This window comes from Elephantulus edwardii, unplaced genomic scaffold (assembly GCF_000299155.1).
Source record: "Elephantulus edwardii isolate Elephantulus edwardi_28Jun2011 unplaced genomic scaffold, EleEdw1.0 scaffold00002, whole genome shotgun sequence".
Taxonomy (NCBI): Eukaryota; Metazoa; Chordata; class Mammalia; order Macroscelidea; family Macroscelididae; genus Elephantulus; species Elephantulus edwardii.
In genome coordinates, this window is record NW_006399752.1 from 17,739,386 (window position 1) to 17,763,823 (window position 24,438).

General features: G+C 38.2%; 1 protein-coding gene across 1 annotated transcript in view; it reads left to right on the forward strand.

The window, feature by feature from the left end:
- FRK (fyn-related kinase) overlaps positions 1-24,438 on the forward strand; it is a 181,149-nt gene that overhangs the window by 83,546 nt on the left and 73,165 nt on the right. The window contains exon 2 of the mRNA XM_006879023.1: positions 21,366-21,487. Within this exon, the coding sequence (XP_006879085.1) occupies positions 21,366-21,487 (122 nt within the window). The remainder of the gene's footprint in view (positions 1-21,365; positions 21,488-24,438) is intronic.

The window sequence follows — 24,438 nt, forward strand, 5'->3', positions numbered from 1 at the left end:
TTTGTTGATGGGTACTTGGGTTGTTTCCAACTCTTTGCTCTTGTGAACAAAGCCACAATAAACATGTGTGTCCATATATCTGCTTGGGTGACAGTTCTGGTTTCTTTAGGGTGTATTCCAAGTAGTGAAATTGCTGGATCAAATGGTATTTCTATTTGAAACTTTTTGAGAAAGCACCATACAGCCTTCCACCATGGTTGCACCATTTTACACTCCCATGAACAGTGTATAAGGGTTCCAGTTTTTTCACAATCTCACCAGCATTTGTTGTTTGCTCCTCTATAGGAGAAAGATGGCTAATATCCTCATTAAGATTTACTATCTCCAAAAATCCACTGGAGATTCGGCTATGTCTCATTTTTTACTTGATAGTACTCAGTCACGATAACAACAACAATAACAACAACATTATTTTCATCAAATATTTCATTTGCCCCCATGGAGTTAGCTAGAGGGTGTCAGTTCTTAGTCAGTGTTGATTTGATTGCAATAACTTGAGTTTGAGTCATTTCCATGTGACTTTAAGTGTAAATATCAAAGAAACCTTTTTCTTGCTTCTTTCTTTAAGAGATCCTCCCAATCTGCCCCTCTTGTGGTCTATCAAATCGGTCTGCTCCCCAACACCTTGTGGGGTCTTCCCCTGGGCACATGCCCTTGTCCTTCCCTTCTGTAGATTTCCGTCTCTTCCAAGTCCTTACTCAAAGTGGATTTTCCATCGTTGGTGTCCTTCAGTGTAAACCCTGGGCACTTAAATGCTCTGGTTTTGTTTCATCATTTTCTTCTTGATTTATTACTCAGAAGGTTCTCTTTCCCCCCCCTTGATAGTCTACCAACCTCAAAGAAAAAGAAAATATATTTTCTATTGCTTTTTTATCTTTTTTCCAAATGATTAGCATGAAATAAATGTTACTGACATATTGTAGCATATAAAATACATAAAAACATACCTTTTGAGGGGATTAAATATATAGGAAAGTTAAGACACCTTAAAAGTATTTACAACCTTTTATTTGTGGAAAATTGTTAAGAAATTAAGCAATAAAATAGTGTGTCATTCTTTGATAAAAACCCAGCAGTAAGGCTTTTGTGAATAAGGATGACAGAAAAAAAATTGAAACCTTTGAGCTGTGGTGGTGGGGAAGAGCATTGAATGTCCCATGGATAGTCTTAGGAACAAACAGATACGTCTTGGGGAGGGTGCAGCTGGAGTGCTCTTCGGAGGCAAGAATGATGACTTAGGGCATATTGCTAGAGGGCGCTATTCTTTGGAGAAGGACATGATGCAGGGAAGGGTGGAGGGTCTTCGCAGGGATGTGAAGGAAAGGAAGACCCTCATCTAGGTGGATTGACACAGTGACTGCTGCAATAGGCTCTTGAATGTCTGGAAGTGTGATGATGTCACTGGACAAAATATGGTTCAGGTTTTTTGTTCATAAGGTCACTATGAGTCATATTCAACTCAACAGCACCTAACAACAACAACAACATTCAGAAACTCTTGGTAACAGCAGCCAGGTAATAAAAAGAAATGAATTGCATTGGGAAAATCTGCTGTCAGGGACATCTCTGGAATACTGAAGAGCCACGGCATCAATCTAGTGACTAAGGTGCGCCTGGTACAGGCCATGGTCTTTGCAGTCACCTGCTATGCATCAGAAAGCTGGACAATGGCAAGGGATAATAGAAGGAGAATTGGTGCCTTTGAGCTGTGGTGTTGGAGAATAGTATTGAAGATACCATGGATTTCTAGGAGAACAGATTCATACTGTAGAGGGTGAAGCCAGGCTGCTTCTTGGAGGCAAGGATTTTAAAGCTCTGTCTTTGGGACTATTGCAAAGAGGGGCCATTACTTGGAGAGGGACATCATATTTGGAAGGGTTGAGGGGCAGTGCAGGAGAGGAAGACTGGATTAGGTGGCTTGACTCAGTGACTGGGGTAGTGGGAGTAGGTGTGCCTGAGACAATGAGATTAGCTCAAGATAGAGCAGGGTTTAGAGCTGTTTTACATAAGTCCACTATAAGTCACAAGCAATTTGATGGCACATAGCAACAACAACAACACAACATTCAGATGGTAGGGACCTCTAGTAGTCTAGTGGTAAGAAGCTATTCTGCAATCCTGAAGACATACAGTTTGAATCCATTCTCCATGGGAGAAGTGTGGGCAATATCCTCGCATGTGGTTAACTCCGTGGAAAACTCACATGAGGATCAGTTACGGGTTGGTTCCAACTAGATGGTACACCAGAACAACATTCAGGTGGTAGGAAGTTCTAATGAAGAAGTCCATAATGACTTGTGCTATTAACACAAAATCTACTTTATCTCTAGAAGGTTTAATCCACCCCTAGCTCCATGAGCAAAAGATCAATAGTGTACTCCCTTCGTGTTTACAGCCTCCGAAGCCCAACAGTCACTATGAGTCACAGTCAACTAAATGGAAGTGTGTATTCAGATGGTGGTCACTTTCCCCCCATTAGTCATGAAATACGTTAACTATTACCCCTGGTAATACTTGTACCATTGGTACAAGTATTCTTCCTCCCTCCCACACATCCAAGAGAAACGTGAATCTAGAAATGTGGAAAAGGATGCTGAGTCAAAATATGACAGTATTAATCCATCTTCAGTCGGCCCCCATCAGCTAATAGCTGACAAAACTCAATGTTTCTTCCATATAAATAATTTTCAGTGAATAAGTTATTTTGTAAGTCTTTAAGGAAAAGGTAATATTCTTTAATAAGATGATATAGGATAGTTTGAATTCATGGCACTAGAAAAAGAATTCTTACAATTAGGTAATTTGAAAAGCTATTTTCTTTAGGAGCAGAAAGGAAATAACTCATGGGAGGAGGTAACTTTTTGGGAGACAGAGATGAGATGCGTATAAGAAGCTAAGTAGGGGCTGTCAACTGTGTAATTAGTGTCCCATATAACCATTAGGAATTCATACTACTATCCAAAAAATTTACTCAGGGACAGAATACATATTTGTGAAGTTTTGTGGAGTATAACATTTTCCTAGGCATTATAAGATCAGTTTATCTTTTTTGGAAGAAGCTATGTTGCAATCCTGAAGGCACAGGCCTCAAAACCACCAGGTGCTTTGAGGGAGAAGGAGGACAGTCACCTCCCATGGGATTAACTATCTATGAAAACCTACCTTAGGTCAGCTGTGGGTTGGTTCCAACAAGACAGTACACACCAATGACAGAATAAAAATTAATAATTAATGTTTTCAAATTAACTCATATTCTTCTCATTTTCAAGATCAAGATTATAAATGTGGTAGATGTGCAGAACAAAAAAAATTCCATTATTTATTTATTCATTTTTATTTCCTGCTTAATAATGGAAAACGTCATTATGTATGTACCACTTGGTTTTGTTTTATGTTTTTTTTTTCATTTAAAAGACAAATCTGTACCAGTTTTCATTTTCTTTTGCATGAATAGGCAGTAGTTATGAAACAAAAACAATGTCTTGAGAATGAATTCCTTTTCTGAACTTTGTTTCTTTGTGATCTTTTCCTTGAGAGATTGTACACCTTTGTTTACTAGACTCAGGGAAGTGAGTTGAGATTATAACTAGATTCTTTTAAAAACACTCATCTCCTCCAGTGAAGAATATACAGATTAGGTCACTTCTCTCGGGAAATTTCTGCAGAATTCCCCTTTGAAAGGATTGTAGTGGTGAACAACAGCAACAAAAAAACTATCTCAACTGCTCCATGCAAGGTGTTTCCTGGGTTCTATAAGACTGCATGTATGTCTTCTAATACTGGTTGTAACATTGTCATTTTATCGTATGTTCTTTGTATGTGTGGCTAGGCGAGATTATTCTTTGGAAATGATCATCATGCTGGGGAAGATGGAAGGGCAGTGAAGGAGAGGAAGTCTCCCAATGATATGGGTTGATGCGATGACCTCAGCAGTGGGATCTAGTGCATCAGAGAGGATGAGCATTGCACAGCATAGAGTAGGGTTCGGGTCAGCTATTCATAAGGTTACTATAATTTGTACTTGACCCAACCCGAAAGCACTTAACAACAACAGCCCTGGTACTTTTGTGATTTGAAGGAAAGGAAAGCCAGATTAATTTGTGATCTTTACATTCATGTACAAGAGTTTTCTTTGGACAAGAAGGTTGGATTCTTTGAGCTATCATTTAAAACTGCGCAACTGACTCTTATTCCTTAAATACCTAACATTTCAAGTCATGGGATAAACACAGATAAAGATCACCTGTTTTTGTTGTCATGTGCTGTTGAGGCAGAAATGAGTCACAGCTAACCCTCCAGCAGGTTTGCAGGAGCTGTAAGTCACATGGGAGGGAATTGCTCTTCTTTTTCCCTTGGAGCAACTGGTGGATTTGAACCTTGTACCTTGCCTTCACGGCACAACTCCTTATCACCGTACCACCAGAGCTCCCTAGGATTACTTTGGAAACAAATTACCTAGAGCAGGACTTCAAACAGGTTCTTCAAGGTTTGGAAATGGCCAAGGAAGTGAAACCAAGATAAGCCAAGATTTGAAAAATATGGGTACCTGTAATGATAACTAGAATAAGAAAATAATGCTATGAGTCACAGGAGACTCGACAGCACATAACAACAACAACAACATGTCAAACTCTTGCTAGAAATGTAATTGTCTTCTTTAAAGAAAATAAGGATAGCATGTGTGTTGCATAGCGTCCAAGTCTTTTGATTGGCAGAATTAAAAACAGCAATGTTGTGCCCAAAGATGATAACCTTCTGCACTGCTTTGAAGAATGTTGCTCTCTGTTGTCCTGGTAACAATCCAGTCTCCCATCTCAGGCCCGGATGGCTCTTCTGAGGCTCCCATTCCTCCCATTCTGAGCACTTTGATGTAATTGTTTGCATTCTGGCTGTACTTTCAGTCACATTTTATAAATTCTGGTCTATTCTTCATTCATTATGAACAAATTGGTTAGAAATGCTATAAAGTTTTGACCTAAAATAAGTTCAATAGTCAATATAGATGAAGAGAAAATATAAAATGCCTAAGTCAAGGTGGTGGTTTTAGGCTCCATCGAGTTGTCTGTGATTCATAGCAACTCGTGAACAATAGATCTGAACCTCACCCTATTCTGTGCCATCCTCCTCCTAATCTCTCATATGTTTGATCCCATTGTTACGGTTCTGTTGCCAGTCCATCTTATTGGGAGATTTTCTCAGACCCTCCACATGATGCCCTTTTCCAAGAACTGGCCCTTTCTGACAACATGTCCCAAATATATGAAGCAAAGTTTCACTATCTTTGCCTCTAAGGAGCACTGTGATTGCACTTTCTCTAAAACAGACTTATTTGTTCTTTTGCCAGTACGTAGAATATTCAGTCCTTTCCCCCCAACACTATAACTCAAAGGCATAGATTTTTCTCACATCCTTATTCACTGTTCAACTTTAGATGCACAGGAAATAAATGTAAAGACCATCGCTTGGATCAGGTACACCTTAGTCTTTAAATTGACATCTTTGCTCTTTAAACTGACCTCAGTATACAATTTGTTAATTGTTTTGCCCATATGTACTTATTTTATCACCTTACATTAATCATGTCAGAAATTAAGCAGATTCAAATTTTGTGCTGCAATATACTATTTCCTAAAATAGACACAGGGACTAATTTCAAGTGAATACCTAACAATACAATAATATTCAAATCAGGCATAAAACCACTGAATGTTATGGTGATTCTGTGTAGGTAAATTTAAGTAAGAATTGGTAAGAATGTAACTGGAAAGGAGTGAACCTGTGCATATTAAAGTGGAACTATGCTCTATAGGATTTGTAATCAATGAACATCCATCCTATATGTGTGTGGATATCACCAGGCCTTTCTTCTGAGGTACCTCTGCATGAGCTTGGACTTTTAGCTTTTCAGCTATCTGCCAAGGGCATTAACCATTTGTGCAACACAAAGTCCCTAACTGAAGTACACAGTTTATATAGGGAATAGAAAATGAAAGACATAGTTGATGTGAACATGGTAGAGAGCTTGACATTCCAAGTTTTGTTCTACTTTAAAAAAAGATAAATTAAGAAAGGAAGAGCCCCTCGACCCTGCTATATGGATGTGGGGGAACTCTGGAGACCTAGCCCTTAGGGAGTTGTACAGCTAATCCAAAGACAATGCCCCTCTGGTAGTTTGCATCCACCAGTGGCTCTTCTATGATTTACAGCCTCTGAAACCCACTGCAGGGTCAGCTATGAATCAGTTCTGACTCATCGACAATAAATTACTTTTGAGATCTGCAAGAGGAGTTGTGTTGCCAATCCAAACAAGTTGCATTGCTAAATTCAGAGGCAGGTGATTTGAATCCACCAACTACTTCATGGAATAAAGATGGGTAATCTTTTCCTGAGTGGTTTACAGCCTCCAAAAACCTACTGGAGGGTCAGCTCTGAGTTGGTTCTGACCTGACAGGAATAAGAGAGCGGGAAATGTGGGAACGTATGCATCATATTTTAGTAGATTAATTTGACAGTGATGTATGGATGGGGAAGAAATGACAATGTAAAAATCATAGCAACAATGCCTGACTCATTTTTACATGGTCAATAAATACATGATTAAGAAGTATAGATAGTTAAATTTTGTATAATCCAAATTATAATGATAAGTTGGATAATGTCATGAAGACAACAGAAATGAATAGATTTTTAACAACACACATAAATATTATATTTCTCCTTTGTATTAGTATTATTTTATTTTGGTTCCTTATTATTTAAAGAATAATGAAGGGAAAATATTTAGCTGAATATTATGGCTTATTTTATAATTACACAGTGGCTAACATTTAGCCTTTATGATGCTTTGAGAGTAGGAAAGTAGCAACAGACTTATTCTGAGTCAAGAAAACTGCTGTTCAGAAGATTTTGTAGATGGGGTCTGATGGCTTTGTCTAGAACAATAACATCAGAGTCATTTTTGTTATTGTGGCTGAAATGCAGGTAGACGTAGTGAATCATATACAGAACCATTAAAGACAAAAGGTCTTAGAACCCTAGTCCACACCCTTCACTGAGATATGATAAGTAACTAAGTAACATTGTGTGACTGTGTCCTGCACTATAGGTGGTTTACAGATGTTAATGCTACTGAAGTCTCCCAAAGCACAGTAGTGGGAGAGGACAATAAGTAGTTATCCATTATAGGTGTGACTGTGATGACTGTGATGACTGTGAACCACCTCCAGCCCTTACCTCCCACCAGGGTAATTATTGCTAGTTATTTTCTCCTTGGGTCACTATACCATGTTGATCCATCCACTCTGCGTTTACGGGGAGGACATAAGTTTTGTGGTTTTTGGGTTTTTTTTAAACTTTGTTTTTTCAGTTTAACTTCTGTAGTTGAAGGCTAGTTGACTTGACTCTGCGTGTGTGTGTGTGTATGTGTGTGTGTGTATCATCAGATCAGATCTGACTAGTACAGAAGGACAGTGTTCCCTGACTACTACAGGAGGACATTGTTCCCTCTTCTTCCAGCAGATTCGAACCACTCACCTCTGTGATTGCAGTGCAGCTTCTTGCCACTAGTCCACCAGAGCTCACCTTGACTTTTGAGGAAGATGCTAAGAAAAGAAACGGAATATATGCCAATTAAAAAAAAATATTAGTTAAGAGTCACTGAGGATGGGTTCTCTCTTTTGAAGAGTAGAATGAAATTGTCTTTACTTAATTGGAAGTTATGCATTTTCTAGCAGGCTGTTGGAATCCTGGGTGGTGTGAAGAGTTGACATTCTTGGCTTAAAGGTTTAGTGATTTTCATCTACCCAGAATCAACCTGGAAGAAAGTCCTGGTAATCTACTTTCATAAAAATCAGCCATTGAAAAATCCTGCAAAGCACATCGGAGTTCTGCTCCTATACACAGGGATTACTGCAAGTCAGAGTAAAACTGGCAGAAATTGATTAATAGTTTATTCTGTACCAGCTCTAGCATTAGGCTATACTGTATGAGCACTCATGGTCCCTATGCACAGTTGCACTGCTAAGCCCAAGGTTATGTCTTTTTGGTGATCTCAATCTACCAGTAGCTCTGAGGAGAAAGACAAACAGCCCTGTCCTGTGTGATTTACAGTCTTGGAAACCCAGTGGAGGATCAGCGAAGTGTCAGTTATAACTCCACAGAAATGAGCGTTTTGAGTTTTATGTACCAGCTAGAAGCACAGGGCGGACAGAATAAACCTTTAGTGCATAGAATGAGGAAACATTAATTACAGCACCACATTTTATATTCCAATTTTCCTAAATTAGATAGGTAGGTAGATAGATATAGATGATATAGATACAGATACAGATATAGATGTAGATGTAGATATAATTTCCACTGGAGGGTCAGCTATAAATTGGTTCTGATTCAATTGTAAATAACAGCAAATGTGTGTGTGTGTGTGTGTGTGTGTGTGTGTGTGTGTGTGTGTGTGTGTGTGTAGTTTGTTGTAGTTAAGTGATGTTGAGTTCTAGGCGACTCATAGGTGGGTGACTTTAATCTGCAGCCCTCAGATCTGTTTTTAATTGTTTTTGGTGAAACATTCTTCTAGGTCATGTAACCCTGGTATGTCCACTTGCTGTCCAGAGGTAACTCATGGTTGCTGTGATGCTACACACTGTGACACTGATGTGTCAAATGCGATAATGGTTATCCATGGTGGATAGTGTTTAGTGGCGCTTCCCAATTAAAACAAGCTTGGAAGCAGGAGTGGCATCCACTTGCGAAATAGCTTGCCTCCGGAAACTCTATGAACTTGGAGAAACAATGAAAATTAAACAAGTGCTCAGGCCTTTCATTCATAGGATTGCTATGAGTCGCCTACGTCTCGACAGCACTTAACAACAACAACAACAAATTTTATTATATGTATAAAATTTCATTATATGTATAAAATGAAATGAAATTGTTGATCTTGTTTAAATTTGTGGGTATTTGTTTTATTTTCATAAAAAGGCCTCCTTGTACTTCTGTGATTAATAAAAATACCTGCTGCCACCTGGTGGCAGCATATACTAGTCAAGAAAGGGCAAGCAAGACAAAGAGTCACTTGGGAGGTGACTTTTCATACAGATGTTTGTTGTTGTTGTTGTTACGTGCCCTCGAGTCGTAGGTGATTCATAGCAACCCTTTGAATGAAAGACCTGAATATTTGTATAACTCTCATCCTTTCTCCAGGTTCATAGGGTTTCTGGAGGCAAGCCATTTCGGAAGTGGATGCCACTCCTGCTTCCAAGCTTGTTTTTACTAGGGAGCCTCCACCAAACACTGCCCACCATGGGTAACCATTATCAAATTTGACACATCAGTGTCACAGTAATCAGATTCACAGCAACCACGAGTTACCTCTGTACAGCAAGTGGACAGACCAGGGCTATACCACTTAGAAGAATGTTTGACCCAAAACATTTAAAACCAGCCCTGAGAGCCACAGATTAAAATCACTCACCTTAGGCTTGGTAGCATCATTTTCTGTCCACTAGGCCAACTGATCTCTCTCTATGCTGTTGTTTTTGTTAAGTGCCATCAAGTCATAGGCGACTCATAGTTCATATGATTTCAAATATAATTTGTCTACAGTCAAATGTATAAATTGTACTTTAGTTTTTATATTTTCAGTGTCTAGTGGTTGGGTATGAAGTGTTTTATATATATTTCTTAATCAACAAATAATCCCTTCACCTAACTACATTATTCTTACTTCACAAGTGAAGAAATCTGAGTAAAGAGAAATTCCCCGTCAGTACTGTAGCTCATAACCATTATGCCATGATACCCTCTAACAGGTTGTTGAGCATATCATTTGTCAGTCATCCAGATTTGAAGCCCTCCTGTCATATTTGGTCTCCCATCTGTCTCATCACTCATATATAATCACGTCTGGCAAATTCCTTTGGGGTTTTTCTATCATTTCTAACTGCCAGCATTTCTAGTCCACAGCTTTGCAATGTGTGGATAGTTGTTGTCTATTCCTATTTCATATTTTTTATTTTCTATATTTAAATAAATATAAAATAATATACAACTACATATTATTGTCAGTATCCAGATTATAAAGACAAATGCAGCATGGAAGCCCTCTGTCATTATTTTCATGTTCTTTGGCTTGCTTCCAGAAAATAAGCACATATAATTTCTAGTTGTTCTCTTTAAAATGTAAACATATCTATAATATATCTCTTATATTACTTAGCAATTTAACTTTCATTTAACACTATGTCTTGAAGATCTTTCTGTGTCAGTACTACAGAATTTATATGCAGTAAGCTAGTGGCTCTCTGGCCCAATGGGCATCATCATAATAGATGGAGAAAGGATTGAAATTGTGAATGATTTTGTCTTGTTTGGATCCACAACCAACACCTTTGTACCAACAGTCAGGAAATCAAGAGACATACTGCACCAGGAAAGTCTGCAGTCAGAGATATATCCAGATTTTATAAGGGAACAATGATGTCAGTTTAAGGACTAAGGTGCATCTGATTAAGGGCATAGTCTTTCTGATCACTTGCTGTGCATCTGAGAGCTGGGCAATGAATAAAGATGACAGAAAAAGGGTTGGTGACTTTAAGCTGTCATCAACTGACAGCTAGCTGGTAGTGTCAGAGAAGAGTACTGGATATCCCATTGAATGCCAAAAGAGTAAACAGGTGTATCTTGGAAAAGGTACAGCTGGATTATTCCTTGGAGGCAAGGACGGCAAAGCTTCATCTCTCATACTTTAGACATGTTGCTAGCAAAGGCTATTTCTTGGGAAAGGATATCATGCTTGGGAAAGTGAAGAGTCAGAGAAAGAGAGGAACACCCCCAATAGGATGGATTGATGAGGTGACTGCAGCAATGGTCGAAGTGTATCAGAGATGGTGAAGATGGTACAGGATAGGACAGGATTCAGGTTTATTGCTTGTAGAATTGCTGTGAGTGACATTCAACTCAACAGCACCTAGCAACAGTGATAACAGGCTAGTGTCTTGTGGTAAGAGTGTGTGCTGTGACGCCAAAGGCAGGTGTTTCAACCTCACAAGCTACTCTGCAGGAGAAGGATGGCCAGTCTCCTCCCATACAATTAAAACCTGTCTCTGAAAACCCACTGGAGGGTCAGCTGTGGGTTGGTTCGGACTTCACAACACACAACAAAAACAGAAACCTGATAGAATCCTTGAGTGGACAAACAGCTAGACATCTGGTTACTGACCAAAATATTGGTGATATGAACCAATTCTAGTGTGCATGAAGAGACACCTCGAGACTGGGTTTTCAAAGGTCACCCTACCATATGTGCAATGGAGCAGTTCTGCTCCACATATGTAGGGTTGTAGTAGCCTCTATAGTAACTAAAAACAATAAAACCGCACAGACACTTGATGGAGGCCTTCAGTAGAATAAGTAAGCTGTCATCTACTAGCAGAAAGTTAGTAGTTCCAGCCTACAAATAGGCATCCTGGAATCTGGCGCTCTCCTTCCAAAAGTCCAGAGCTTTTGAAAACACCATGGAGGTCTTTTCTGCATACTTGGCATAAACATGGTTTAGAACCAATGGAGTGGCAACTTTTTTGGATTGCTTGCTGATATCAGGCACTTGGTAGATGTTTGCAAGACAGATCTTAGACTTAAATGACATAAAATTTTGTCTTAAATAGGTGCTACATTTTCACTCTAAAGTGCTGCTTTTGTGCAAGATATAGACTGTTGGCACTCCTCTTTTTTTGGTTATTCTTAATTAAGGTCTCTTTCATGGAATAGTAGAGTATCGCAATAAGAATTATTTTTACAGAATAAAATGAGTGCATATGTGCATGTGTGTGTGTATGAGAAAGATTTCACTGGGGAAATGTTCATATGTAAATGCCAGATTTTAACTTATTTTAAGCCATCTTGTGTCAGTTCCTACATTTTTATTGTTTCTTTACACTAATGTTTCTCACATTTGAATAAGGATCAGAATATCTGATGAAAGGCTGTGATAAACTTAGACCCTACACTCGCATGAGGGTATTTTGATGGCCTAGTGGTAAGGAATTTTGCAGCTATCCTGAAGGCAGTTCAAATCTACCAGTTGTTTTGCAGAAGAAAGATGGGGCAGCTCCTTGTGTGTGATTTATGGCCTCGGAAACCCATTGGAGGGTCAATCATGAGTAGGTTCTGACTCAAGGGCACACAACAACAACAACAACAACAACAACAACCCTCAGCTAGAAAGAGGCCAGAGAACTTGCTTTTCTAATAAGTTTCCATATAAAGGTAATACTTCTGGTCTGAATTTCATACTCTAAAGAACAAAGTAAACTACATGACTTTCCCCTGATGATTTAAACCTCCCACACCTCTCATCTTGGTCCCGTCTTTTCACTCACTATTTACTACATCAAGGCCTGTAGCCTGAAGAGAGGATTGAAAATGGCTGTGACAGCCAGCCAAGCCTCGGATGGGTGTCCTTTTAGAACAAGGCAGGTAGAGATTCTGAAAACAGGACTAGAATGACAGTTCTGTCCACTACCCAAACCACAAATTAAGGAACAATTTTGTCATGTGCAAAGGGTGAAAAAAAACTATTATTTGCTCATTGGTCTCTATAGGAGCCTGTTCTCTACAGATTCCAATATATAACAATTATATCATTTTTTAGTATGAAAGATGGCATTATGATACTACTGCATACAGATTTTTTTAAATTGAGATTTTCCATTTCCTGGTGGGAGCAGAGACAATGAAATTCCAATCCTATATTTAGACCTGATGACTCCAGTCATACATGTATCATTGAATACAACGTAACGTGGAACCTATGCTGTTATGATTTGCTTTGTAAAAACATGCACTATTGCAGTATAGAACAATTCGGAATTGTTGAGAGAGAGAAAGGATTTTTTCCCTTTAAAATGTATCATACAGTTAGTATCAAAGATGATAAAATTGTTTCTGTGTCATCATTTGATGTGCTACGATCTTGAAAGCACATAGTTGGAATCTCCCAGCTGCTTCACTGGAGAAGAATGGGCAATTTTCTCCCATATGATTAAACTGCCTCTGAAAACCCACTGGAGGGTCAGTTATGGATCTGTTCTAACCCAACAGCACACAACAACAACAACAACAATAATTACTTATGGAGTTCTAGTGGTCAAATGGGTAAGGAGTTGTGTTGTCAATTCAAAGACAGGTAGTTTGAATCTAAGAAGTGCTGGGTGGGTGGAACATTGACAGTCTTGTGTAAACCTCTGAAACCCACTGGAGGATCAAGTAGGAGTCAGTTCTGACATGGCAGCAATAAATACTTTGTGTATTGCTTATATCCAGAGCTTGTCTGTCTGCCATAATGTGGTATTGTGAGGGCTTACCTATTGTTTATGATTCTGGAGGTTATACTATTGGTATTTCAAGTAACAGCAGGGTCGCTTATTGTGGATATATTTCAGTAGAATTTCCTGACAAATACAGATTAGGAAGTAAGAATGGTCATCTTTCCTTCTTTCAAATGAGCCCTGGAAAACCCTGTTATTAGTGACAGATGATTGTGTGATATAGCTAGAAGACGAGGCCCTTAAAATAGAGGCTGCCTTGTGATGTGGATAGAGTAAAACTTTTAGCCAAAGATTTTTACTTGCTGATGTGTGTTAAGTGGTGTCAACTGTTATGCATTGTGATTCTATGAATAACATTAAATGAAAAGAATAATATTAAAATCTTGCCTTATTCTATACTGTCCCTTGTATCCTTTCTCTCTACTTAGTCACTCTGTATACTGAGCAAATAATTCAAGAAGTTGGGCTTTATGAAGAAAAGTATGGCATCAGGATTGGAGAAAGTCTCATCAACAACTTGCAGTATGCAGGTGACACAAACTTGATTGCTGAAAGTGAGGAGGACCTGAAGCACTTGCTGTAGAGGATCAAGGATTGTAGCCTTCATTATGGATTACATCTCAACATCAAGAAAGCAAAATTTCTCACGACTGGACAAAAAAGCAACATCATGGTAGATGGAGAAAAGATTGAAATTCCTAATGATTTCATCTTGCTTGGATTTCCAGCCACCACTGTTGATACCAGCAGTCAGGAAATCAGGAGGCACAGAGCATTGGGAAAGTTTACTGTCAGATCTCTGCAAAGTCCTGAAGAGCAATGATGTCAGTTTAAAGACTAAGGCACACCTGATTCAAGCCACAGTTTTTCTAATCCCCAGCTAGGCATCTAAGAGCAGGACAATGAATAAGGATGACAGGAGAAGAATCAATGCATTTGAGTTGTGCTGTTGGAGACTAGTGCTGAATATCTCATAAACTGCCTAAAGAACAGATATGCCTTGCAGTAGGTGCAACCAGAATGTTCCTAGGAGGCAAAGATAGTGATGCTTCCTCTCACATATATTGAGCATGTTAGAAGAAGCTATTCCTTGGGAGTAGACATCATTTTTAAATAGGTAGAGGGCCAGAGAAGTATGGAAAAACCCTCAATGAAATTGATACAGTACCTGTGTCAGTGGACTCAAATGTGTTGAATAAGGATTCTGCAGGACAGAACAGAGTTCACTGTCTCTTATTCTTAGGATCTCTAGGAGTCACACTTAACAATAAGACTATCCTTACAATGGCTTCTTTCCTCAAGTCCAGTGTTCAGTTACTATGTCAGTCCATTTCACTGAAGGTCTTCCTCTCTTTGTATGACCCGCTATTTTTACCAGCATGATGTCTTTTTCCAAGGACTCATACTCCCTGGCAGTAAGACCAAAGTAGGTGAGATGTAGAGTCACCATTCTTGTCACCGTTACTTGGAACTAGGTTGACAGTACCCAACAACAATGACAGCTAGTTTGTATACATATGAAAAAGAGACATAGACCTCTTTTATAGTCTCAATTATTCAAAATACAAGTATAATGTAGTTGCATAAAAATTATATAAGAGTATTTATTACTAAGAACAATGATACACAGAAAATAAAATATTTCTAAGAATTAATTAATTTTGCTAGGCAAATGAATTCTTGTAAAAGTTTACATTTTGATAACATATTTTGATGTTCATGCATAATTAACATATTCTTGAGCCAGTAAAATGCATTGAATTGATCAATATATTTGACCCCTGTTGCTTTTTGCTTGGAATATTTATGTGTGAAGAAATTTTGCTATTTCTGGTAATAACTGTAAAAACATGCCCATGTATTGTGACATGCACTTCTAAAAAATAGTGGACTGACTCTCACAGGTTGCACTCTATGACACAGCTTTGTTTTTCCAGTCTCACAAATTTTCCATCTTTGACAAAGTACGATCTTATCATACTTTTACTACCCATTTTAGAGGAAAATATCTGAATTTTTCTTCTCCTAAGTTTCCGCTTTACAGAGGTCTCAGCTTTCATAGGTTGTACTATGTATAGTTTTGGATTTTTTGGTTGGTTTTCTTTTTCAGAGCTCTGTTGGCTTAGTGATAAGAAGTTGTAAAGCCAACTCAAAGGCAAGTAAGTCAAATCCAACAACTGTTCCATGGGAGAAAGATGGATAATCACCACTTGCACAATTACAACCTCTGCAAACTTAGACTGCTCGAGTGTCAGTTAAGAGTTAATTCTGACTTGATGGCATAAATCAGAAACAGTTGTTTCTAAAAGTAAAAATACTGGATGGATTGTGTGTGCTGCACTGAAACAGATGAGGGAGTGAATAATTTAAAAGCGATGTATGATAGGGTCTTACGGTTATCACGGGAGTCCACAATTGGGGTTGAGTGGTGGAGTGTACTTGGGGCTGTGGGAGGGGTGCGGGGGGCGATTGTGTACCAGGGAAGGAGTGGTTCTTTCTTTCTTTTTTAAATTTTATTTTATTATTTTTGTGTGCGTGTACCGTCAAATCAGATCTGACTGGTACAGGAGGAGATTGCTCCTCCTTCCCCGGCTGAGCATCTGGTGGATTCGAACCGTGCACCTCTGGGATTGTAGTTGCAGCTTCTTGCCACTAGGCCACCATTGCTCCCCTAGGAGTGTTTCTTTTAATTTTGAAAGAGAGGAGCGAACTGGGGTGGGGGAGAGGGATGAGCGGGAAGGGAAGTGCGGCAATGAATGAATGAATGGAAATCCAAGATCTCTGTAAATGCTCATTAAAATTATTAAAAAAAAAAAAAGTAAAAACACCCAAAAAAACCCCAAACCAACAAAACACCTTTATGTAGAAATGGCATCCACTTCCACTTCCTAAACAACATGCCTCTGGAAACTCTATGAAACTTTGATAAATAATGATAGTTATGGAAAGGCTTCAGGCCTTTCATTGGGTCGCTAAGTCATGCTCGACTCAACAACAATCAACAACAACAACGATGTAGAAATGATGTTATAATGATATATTATTTTTTTTCTGTCAACTTAATGTTCTCAATTTTTATCAATTTTAACTGCTACATATTAATATAATTCATAAAGTCAATTCACTTTTTTCTTTTTAAAATCCTTTTAATTATTATTAATATTTACTTTGTTTCTAATTATTCAATGCTAGAATTCATCAATGAATGTTATTATATTTCTTTTCACACATGTATAAAGGTTTCTCTAATCTATTTGTCTGGAAGTAAAATTGAGTAGTGTGGTATTTACTAGACATTGCCAAATTTCTCTTAGAATTAGTTGTATCAACTTATGTTGCTACTAGTTTTATGTGAAAGTTCTTGTGTCACCTTATACAATGCTGCCGTTGTTTGTGCAGTCGAGTCGCCTGCAACTCATAGTGACTCTGTGTATAACAGCCCTAAACCCTGGTCTGTCCTGTGCCAATCTCTTTGTCTCCAACACACCTACTCCTATTGCTACTAAATCAATCCATCTCATCAACTGTCTTCCTCTCCTACCCTGTCCCTCCAGCCTCCCAACCGCGATGTCCCTCTCCAAGAACAAGTCCCTCCTTGCAACATGTCCGAAGTACGTCAGATGAAGCTTCAGAATTCTTGCCTCCAAGGAGCAGCCTGATCTTACCCTCTTTAGAAAGAACCTGTTTGTTGTCTTAGCAGTCCATGGTATATTCAACACTCTTCTCCAACACAACAGCTCAAAGGCATCAATTCTCCTCTATCATCCCTAGTCATTGTCCAGCTTTCTGATGCATAACAAGTAATTGAAAAGATCATGGCCTGGATCAAGCACACCTTGGTCTCTAGACTGACATTGTTGCTCTTCAGTACTTTGGAGAGGTCTCTGACAGCAAACTTTCCCAATGCTGCTGGTACCAAGAATATTGATTGTGGAGCTAAGCAAACTAAATCTGTTAGCAATCTCGACCTCTTCACCATCTATCATGATGCTGCCACTCCATCCAATGGTGAGAATCTTTGTTTTCTTAATGTTGAGCTTCAATCCATATTGGAGGCTGCAGTCCTTCACCTTCTGCAGCAAGTGCTTCAGGTCCTGTTCAGTCTCAGCAAGCAGGGTTGCAGGATCTGCATAATGCAGATTGTTGATGAGTCTACCTCCAATTCTGATGCCACATTTTTCCTCATAGAATCCAGCCTCTCAGATAATATGTCCTGCATATGCTAGTGCCTGATATTGTGGACTTTTACTTTTGGTCAGCCTGAAATGTGTGAAGTTGTATTTTTGTCTTTTAAAATTAAAATTGGTAATACCTCAATATGAAGTGGGTAAGGACTTGTGTTGCCAACCTAAAGTTTGACTCTACTAGTGTCTCTGTGGGAAAAAGATAAACAATCTTTTGTGTGATTTACAGCCTCTGAAAATCTGCTGGAAGTTTAGCTGTGAATTGGTTCTGATTTTACAGCAAAGAATTTGAGTCTTGTTTTAAAAAATTATTTTATGACTCTTTGCTTCCTTCCTTAATTTTATTGGTTATTTAAGTTTTCCTCCTTTGTGTACTGCATGGTTATGACGTATGCCAGTTTTTCAACTTTTTTTAAGGGTGTTGTTCTATTGATTTAAACCTCTATTTAAATTCAGTACTATTCTTACACTACAAATATTGTCACCTGTGGCTTGTATTTCAATGACATTTCATTTGTTTCAATTTATTTTTATAATCTTTCTTGTGAAAAGTTTTAATTGTGATGTTAAAAGTATTGTCAACAGCAATTAATTATAAACAACAAGCACTTGTGGCAGAAGATCAAAGAATGCAACCTTCAGTATGGATTGCATCTCAAAGCCTAGAAAACCAAAATTTTTACCACTGGGCCAATAGGCAACATCATAATAGATGGAGAAAAGATTGAAACTGTCAACCACTTCATCTTACTTGGATCCACAATCAACACCTTTTGTACCAGCAATCGGGAAATCAGGAGAAGTAGTCAGAGACCTCTCCAAATAACTTTGGAACAGTGGTGTCAGTTTGAAGCCTAAGCTGTACCTCACTCAGGCCATGGTCTTTCTGATCATTTGCTATACATCTGTGTGCTGGACAATGAATAAGGAACATAAAAGAAGAATTGATGCCTTTGAGCTGTGGTGTTGGAGAAGTGTACTGAATATCCCATGGGCTGCCAAATGAACAAACATGTATGTCTTGGAGTAAGTGCAGCCAGAGTGCTCCTTGGAGGCAAAGATAATAAAGCTTTATCTCACATACTTCAGGCATCTTTCTAGGCATGTTGGAGAGTGATATGGTGCTTGAAAAGGCAGAAGGCTGGTGAAGGAGAGGAAGACCCTTTAATCAGAAGGATTGGCACTGTGACTTCTACAGTGGGTTCTAGAGTATCAGGAAGTGTGAGGATGAGTTATTTATAGAATCACTATGGGTCATACTCAACTTGAAAGCACCAAAGAAACCCACAAAAATAAGTATCATCAATCTTTTTAAAAATTTTTTTATTTTAAGGTTTAAATCTAATTTTTGTGTGTCTTGTCTGGGAAATTCTTCTCAGTGGCCTTGGAAAGTTTTAAATTTTGTCTTTTCTATTAGGGCTTTAGTCAATGGGAAGTTAGGCTGTATGATTGATTATATTAATTTTTTTTAGACAAGTACTCAATAATTGCTGTGTCATTATTGTGTGCCCAAGTCGGAACCGATTCTGCTGACTTTCCTGTGGGTTTTAGAGGCAGTAAAGCATGCAGGATCAGATTGTCCTTCCTTCTCCCTCAGAGCAACTGATGGGTTCGAATTACATGACTTTGGAATTGCAATTCAGCTTCTTATGAATATGCCACCAGCTCAGATTCATTAATAAGTTGTGTTGCTGTTGTTATTTGCAGTTGAGCTGACCATGATTCATAGTGATCCTATGCACAAAAGCTCTGAACCCAGCTCTATCCTGGGCCAAGCTCACTGTGTGTGACACACCAACCCCCATTACCTCCAGTTACTATGTCAATCCATCTCATCCAGGGTCTTCCTTTCATGCACTGTCCCTCCACTCTTCCAAGCATGAGGTTCTTCTCCAAGGCCTGGTCCCTCCTAACAACAAGCCTTTAGTATATGAGACAGATTCTCAAAATCTTTGCTTCTAAAAAAATTAAAAAAAAAAAAAATCCTTGCCTCTAAAGAATACCTTGACTTCAAGTTTCACATACACATAATCAGATGTTCTGGGATTCTCATTGTTCTCAAGGTTAGCCACAGTTTATTGTGATCCACAAAGTTAAATGCCTTTGCATAGTTAATGAAACACAGACATTCCGGTAGTGCTCTCTGCTCTCAGCCCAAATCCATCTGACTTTTGCAATGCTATTCCTAGTACCATGGTATCTTCTAAACTATTAAAATCGTTTTAGGATAATCTTCAACAGGATTTTACCTGTTTGTACTATTAGTGATATTGTTCGATTATTTCCACACTGTCAGGTGACTTTTTTTTTTTAAATGGGATTAAATGTGGATCTCTTCCCAGTCAGTTGGCCAGGTCCTCCTGATTTCTTGGCACAGCCTGGTGAGCATGTCCCAGGCCTGCATCTGTTTGTTGAACTATGTTAGTTTGTATTCCATCAATTGCTGGGGCCTTGGTTTTTTTCCCAATTCCTTCAGAGCAGCTTGAGCTTCCTCATTTATTACCATTGCCTCTTGTTTATAAGTTGTTTTATTAAATTCTTCTGTGTCAGCCTTTTTTTTTTTGTACATTGACTCTGTACTCCTTCCATCTCTTTCAATGCTTTCTGGACTGTTCAATATTCAGCCCATATCATCCTTCAGTATTGCAATTCGAAGCTTGAATTTGTTATTCAATTCCTTGAGTTTAAAAAATACTGAGCAAGTTCATCCTTTTTAATTTTCTGACTTCAGGTCATTGTACAATTACTTTATTTATACTTTGTTTTCCTAAGCTCATGTATTCACTTTCCGTGTCATAGTTCTGTAGTGCGAAGGATAAAGAGAGAAGGCGGAAGTGACACCAAGAAGGTATTTCCCAGGCAGAAGTACCTTTTTCTTATCAGCCTCTTACATAAGTAAATTCCTCCTAAACATGCAAATCATTCCATTTTATGGCAGGGATTGGGTAATGATGAGAATGGGGAAAGAAGGGAATTCCTCTCTGTTGAGTCACACTTTTAATTAGTCATGCTTTGCTGTGAATTATAGGAATCTTTTGATTGGAAATATTTGCTTTCTAGAAGTTAGCTGTGATAAAGGCTCCTGTAGGGAGTGGAGGGATCGTGGTGGTTAGTTTCGAGCATCACCTGGTGCAGGTTGTGTAGGACTCCTTCTTCAGAATTTGCTTTGAGAGGACAGTAGAAGACCATTCAGACTGACTGCAGGTGTTAATAAGGAATGTGGTAGCCTGCTTCAGCCAAATTCCTATTTAGCACTTTTACTCTGGAGATTCCTAGCGTGGTTTGTTGAGTGGTACATACAGTTAATATGCTTGGCTGGTAGCCAAAAGTTTTGGCAAGTTAAATCTACCCAGAGGCAGTCAAGTAAGGCCTGGCAATCTGCCTCTGAGAATGTAGCCACTGTAAATACTGTAAGCACAATTCTTTTCTGACACACATGGGGTCACTAAAAGTCAGAATTGACTCTATGCATTAAATAAACTTTTGTTGGTTGAAAGAATTTTTCTTTTACTTTTCAAAGAGAAGAGTGAAATTAGGGAGGAGGGGTGGAAGGGGAGAAAAAGGCAACAATGAATGAATGGAAATCCAAATTATCTGTAAATGTTCATTAAAATTAATAATTATAAAAACCAAAAAAACTTTTGTTAAAATCACAATTAAATTTAAAACTTTTGTTAAAAACAACAACCAGAAATTGTAGATATCCTGGGAAAGAATCTCAAATGTCAAAAACTTGTTTTAATGCATATGGTTGCTTGGGTAAAATATCAAACATTGCTTATGATACTAGGAATTTTTTAGATACTTAAAAAAATGATGACTGTTGGTTTATTAATTAAAGTATCTCTCTCTATTTTAGGTGGTTCTTTGGAGCAATCAAAAGAACAGATGCTGAGAAACAACTATTGTATTCAGAAAATCGGACAGGTGCTTTTCTTATCAGAGAAAGTGAAAGTCAGAAAGGCGATTTCTCCCTTTCAGGTACAGGCACTGTTTTGTGTGACATGAGTATGTGTGTGTGTGTGTCTACAGTTATGAACCTACTTTGGGAACATGGAAATTTTAATTTTAAAATTGTCTCATTCTCTGTCTTATAAGACCAAAAGGATATATATCTAAAAGGTATTATAAAAATAAGCAAAATATCTCTATCTCAGGCTAGAAGTTCCTATAAAAATTTCAAATACTTGGAAATGATGAATCTAGAAGCATTTTCTTACATATGTATTGTTTTTAGAAACTTTTTGAGATGATAACCAAAAGACAAGTTGTTGTCCAAGTTAATCTTGCCACAATTAATCCATTCACTTATTTTTTTTTCTTTTAATTTCATTTATCTTTGCCTTGTAAATAGAAAATGAGTTGAAGTGCTGAATGCAAATGTTTTTAATTAACCTTTTGACATGTAAAATTTGCTTAAATGGGTTTTTCAGCAGCATGAGTCAAGCACATATTTACCCAAGGAAAACATACCTTAGGGAAAAACAGCACAGGGAAACTGAGAAATATCTTCTGGAGTTATGTGTGCTTAAGTACATGCCTTTACTTTTTAAAAAAAAAAATCTACATTTTAATGATTATAATGCCGAATAATATATTTTCTTAAATATTCCACTGCAAGCCATCACCAATAAGAGATTTTATTTCTCTTACCCCATCTCTTACATACTTTAGACATGATGACAAAGAGGGGCCAGTCCTTGGAGTGCTTGGGATGGTGGAGGGACAGTGCAAGAGAGGAAGACCCTCGATGAAATGGATTGACTCAGTCACTGGGGTAAAGGGGGTAGGTGTGTCAGAGAAAATAAGGTTGCCACAGGATAGTGCAGGGTTCAGAGCTGTTGTATATAGGGTTGCTATGAGTTGCAAGTGACTTAAGGGGACATAACAACAATAACAACAGCAACAACAGCAACCCCACCAGTATTATTATTTATGCCTATCATAGATATTATTTTTCCTTTAAAGCAAGTATTGTATCTCCTCAACTCTATGTAAACCTTTTAGGGAAATAGATTATGCTTGCATTTTATCCTTGTTGTCTTACAGTACATGTTTACTGAATATCTTTCCAATAGATGCCTGTGTCCCAGCAGCCTGTATGGCTTGGTATTGGGAGCAGCCCCTGAGCCTCCATGTACTGGGAACATTTCCGGGCCTGAACTCAGACCAAGTTGTATTTATGTTTGGCTCCCATCATCCTTCCTCACAGCCAGTGGCTCCAAATATTGGAGCAGATGGATTGGAGCTGGAGCGAGAGTCAAGAGCAGTGGTGTTGAGGCAGATTTTTCAGAGGGGGAAAAGGGTCTAGATTCCAGTTCCTGATTGTTCTGGCACTTATGAAATGTGATGTTCCAAAATCATGTTGACTCAACTCCATTCCTACCTGCTTCCACAGACAAAAGTTTCGAAAATCTCCTTGTGCTTACCATTCATGAAATGTGCCTGGCAGGATATTTCATGGACACTTCTAAAATTGTTCACACCAAGGTGATGTTCAAAATATTGAATTACTGATGAGTGGGCACAAGCCATCTATATACCCCCCAAGACAGGGAATTCATACCAGTGCACACCTGTGTAGCCTAGGTAACAGAACTGAATGGCTCATTTTATGCAATAACATTTTTATTATAAAATATTATAAAGATTTAGAAAACAGAAGTCAAAGGAGAATAATCAAGGCTATCACCTTCTAAAAATACTTTGTTAATAAGAAAATTCCTTGTTTATAAGCCTTCTACTCTGCTTGGTCTGTAGGTATATTTACCTGCATATTAAGTATTCACACAGAGAATAAATAAAATTTTTATACTCTTATGTGCCTATATCAGTAGAGCTCTGGTGGGATATTTCTTAGTATATTGTCATGCTAATCAAAATGCTGTGTATCTCCTGTGGTTCAAATCCAACAGTGGCTCTAAGGGAGAAAGATGAGTGATCTCCTGCCATTAAGATTTATAGCCTTGGAAATCTGATGGAGAATCAGTTGAAATAGACTTTATAGCTATGGGTTATAACTATATCTGATTTTATAATTTGTTCTGCTTATTAGCAGATGAGTTATAAGAAGTCTTGAGTTAACATAACCCCAAATGCTTAATGTGCTGTATAATTCCATGATTTCTAACATCAACATTTCCTCCTCAGTTCAGTCCCCCAGCTCCTATATGTCCCTTGGGTTTGATGGTTGACTGGAAGGTCCTCCAGAGCCTCAGATCTGTCAGGAGAATGACACACACTACTGAAGATATGTAGGCCAATTTTTCAGACACTAGTGAGCAATGAGGCAGGCTGGGTGTAGCTGAATGCTTAGTCTACAGTATAAGATTTCTCAGACCAGACAACTTCTCATCCTCCAGCAGGCTTGCGTTAAGTCAACAAATCATCTGTTGCTCCTGTGTTGGTGTCTTCACACACTCTCACAGTGTGGAAAGCACTCTATTATATATATGGCCCCACAGCTGTTGATAATTTGCAAGACCATGTGTTCATAGTTAAGGTAGCTGGAGATCATTTCCTCGAATAGGCTAACACAATTGATGCTATTGTTGTGTGCGATGGAATAGTCAGAACTGAAGAAAAGCCAATTTTTAAAGTTATTTACAGACACCACAGCATCTCTCTATCTAATGACCATTTGTTTTATTTTTCTGATACATTATTCACATTTTTCTTCACACTGTAAAATTCCTAAATTCTTTATGGAAATCATAACTTTTGTACATTTTCAATTATTTTCCTATTACAGTAATGATACATGAAGATCTTTGCAGATAAATACTTGCATATTTGAAGTATTTCATAGAAATATTATATTGCAAGATGGAAAAAATGCTTACAATAACTGTGCTAATGATGGCAGAGGATAACTGTAAGAACATTCCTTGCTTAAATGCATCTGTGTTATTTATCAAATAGTCATTATTTAG